This window comes from Lactuca saligna, chromosome 3, assembly GCF_052625555.1.
Source record: "Lactuca saligna cultivar CGN05327 chromosome 3, ASM5262555v1, whole genome shotgun sequence".
Lineage (NCBI taxonomy): Eukaryota > Viridiplantae > Streptophyta > Magnoliopsida > Asterales > Asteraceae > Lactuca > Lactuca saligna.
The window spans coordinates 132,081,747-132,084,910 of NC_136419.1; the positions used below are offsets into that span (position 1 = coordinate 132,081,747).

The window sequence follows — 3,164 nt, forward strand, 5'->3', positions numbered from 1 at the left end:
ACATACAAATTACCTGAAACCATAGGGACCATTCGTGTAGTTTACTCTAAACTAAAATGTAATCTATCGACTAGTTTGTTCTATTTGATTAAATCCTAATATCAAAGTTTATTATTTATTTATTTTTATTTTTTTATATATACTTAAATATATTGACCAGCCTGATTTTTTTATTTATTTTTATTTATATTTATTTTGGAACCATCGCCATATGATCGCTATAAGTATATTGTTATTTTATTTTTATAGTTGTGAGACATACACCCTGATATAATCTTAATATCACTTTTTAAATCTACTGTTTTCTAAATACTTGATCCTCAACACTAATGTATAGAAAACATTTTCGCCTTCAACAAAAAGCTTGTTTTTCGGCATAGATCAATATTTTTCAACTTTTAGCTGTGACATTTTTCTAGCGTGTTTCATATATAAATAAACAAATAGCTATGTTAGTACCAAATCAGAAAGTTTATTGGGACAAAAAAGTTTCTGTTCGCAGCGAAAATAAAAGAACGGAAATATAGACGAATAAATTAAATAACTCATAATAATTAAGAGTTTTCTGAACACACAACTTTAGAATTTTAATATGTATTATGCAGGATAATTAAGTATTATAGATGGAAACTCAATATATAACTTACATTATGTAATATCCAAACACTTCAACTATGCGATTTTTAGGATACAAACATAATATACCATTATCAATTAGCACAACTATTAAAAAACGTTTTTGATGATTTGCATATATTCACATACAATGTCACCAACCACGATTTTCTTCCTTTAAGGGTTATTGTTCCATGAATAAGAACCATAATAATGAGGCAACACATGAGCGTTTTGTACAGAACTCCCTGAACTTTGCGATGGCCTTAATATACTTTGATTACTCGAAAACCGAATAAGATCTGCATTTGTTGCATCTAGTTCCTTTTGTAGTCGAAGAACTTGTCTTTGGAGTACAGAAATTGCACCAACACAACCATAAACTGGATCTTTTAGACGTGCTTCAGCCTCATAGGCTAGAGAATTGACTGCATCTTCTCTTTGATGAGGCGCAATTTCATTGAGGAGTTTACTCACGTTGCTTGCCCCAAATATTTTGTGGACATTTGCGAATTTGGTTGGATCTTCCGGTGGAAAATATGGAGAAAACACACATCCTTGGATGCATTTTCTTCTTAAGAACTTGCACGCAGCACATGGTGCACAATGGTGGGTGGAAGAAGCCATAATATATTAATGTGCTGTGTGACATGATGATATTTAAATTATATATTGTGAAATTAAGTTAAGGGTATATCACGAGTCTTGATATTAAATAACAACAAACATAAGTTTCTGTATTTCTTTGAACTGCAAGTCATCATCCTAAGATTGGAACTTTGGGGCATCGAAACGCATATATATTTTACATTGAAAACAAATATATGTTCGTTGACATAAGCGATTATGTAGGAAAAGATATTAAACGTCCATACATGTGCCTCGAGTTAGCATTAGTGATCAACTAATTGTTATAATTAGCATGCAAATCATACATCATGGTCATGTCAAGAAGAAATGAAACGAAAAGTGAAATATACCATTTTATGATGATTTCTTGTTATACTCTTTCTTAAATATTGTTACAAAATAATCCATGCAATCAAAGATCAATTTTATAATAAAAAATATCTCTTTCACATTTAGAAGTCAAAAATGGACTATGGTTTCGAATTAACAGATTATTTTATGTCAATCTAAGGGATCAATTTTATTTCCAACCCAAATAAAACTCGAAATCCATATATATGTTTGATTTTATTGCTTGCATCCCCAACAAGTACAAGATTAATTTCTTACATCATGCCGGAATATTTGACTACAAATATCAGTCCTAACTTTATGACATTATTTTTTTTATTGAACAGGAAGAAACTTATTGTTTCTCCTTCATTGTTTTTCTGTCATTACTCTGGACAACTTGCATTTTAATTTGCCCTTTAACTTACAAAAAGCTGCAACAACTACAGATTCTTTTTGAAAGTATATATACACAAAGATCTGTCTATTCAAACCCATTTGTTCCCCACCCTTTCTTTCTACGTACGATTCTAAAACGCTAAAGTCAAAATGGTTTCAGATCGAAGTCAGCATGAAAGGAAACAGAATCAGGTAAACCGCTAGATCTACTAGCATGTACAAGCAAAACACGAAGTAATTCAGCCCCACGAAGATAAATCAAGAAAGAACGCTACTTTTGTGTCGAATTATGAATCTTTGCATGAAAGAATGATCAATTAGGGTTTTGTTCATTTATTTTTTGTAAGTAAAAGTTTAAGTATTCCACAAAGAAAAACAAAATGGTTTTCTGCTTATACTGTACTAACAAGAAAAGTAAAGAATATAAGGAAGATAAAGATCATCTTTCCTCCTGTTCCCCTTGCTAGTGAATCTAGTTTGTATAGTACAAAAGATCTAAGAAGCTATAGAATTTACCTGCTGGCTGTATGCATAGATGACCTGAATTTGAATGCTTAGCTATTGTTATATCTAAAGGCAGCCATTGATAACTTGGATGAAATCTTGTTTACATACAAAAGCAAAGTAAACCCTAGATAAACATATGAGACGGATTAACAAGAAGCCAGAAGCAGAATTATTTGTAGCAAAAGTGGAAATTAGGTAAGGGAGAGAAAGATATATAAAAAGAGAGAGTTTGTAAAGCTATCCAGGATGTGAGTATTATACATGTCACATTATTTATTTGTCATCTCAGCACCATATAATTTCTCCTTATTCTTCAAATCAACATGCTTTAAGAAATGATCTCTAATGTCAGCTCATTTTTATAAAATACAAATAAAAAAAATACTAATTTACTATATAAAAATATTTAACACATATAATGAAAATAAAAACATTTCATTAAATATAAGATATAAAAGTTAAATAAAAATATTTTAAATATTATATTAGTTAAAACATAAAATTAGAAAACTACTTTATATCGTTATGAAATATGTTTTTGATACTAATCCATAGTACTTGAAAGTTGAAGTTGTACAAAAATTCGAATCTACAAGAACCTAATATTTTGTATGTGATACTCAATTCAACATGATCAATCAGGGTGGCAAATCGGATCATCGTGTCGTGTTTTTGTACGATAC

At 30.0% G+C, this 3,164-nt stretch overlaps 1 protein-coding gene across 1 annotated transcript; it reads right to left on the reverse strand.

Moving 5' to 3' along the window:
* Window positions 1–626: 626 nt before the first annotated feature.
* Window positions 627–2,721, reverse strand: LBD25 (LOB domain-containing protein 25). The gene is made up of 2 exons (XM_078985879.1): window positions 2,491–2,721; window positions 627–1,256 (listed from the first exon to the last, which is right to left on the reverse strand). Exon 2 carries the CDS (start codon window positions 1,240–1,242, stop codon window positions 793–795), a length of 450 nt encoding a protein of 149 aa, XP_078842005.1. The 5' UTR covers window positions 1,243–1,256; window positions 2,491–2,721; the 3' UTR covers window positions 627–792.
* Window positions 2,722–3,164: the final 443 nt, after the last annotated feature.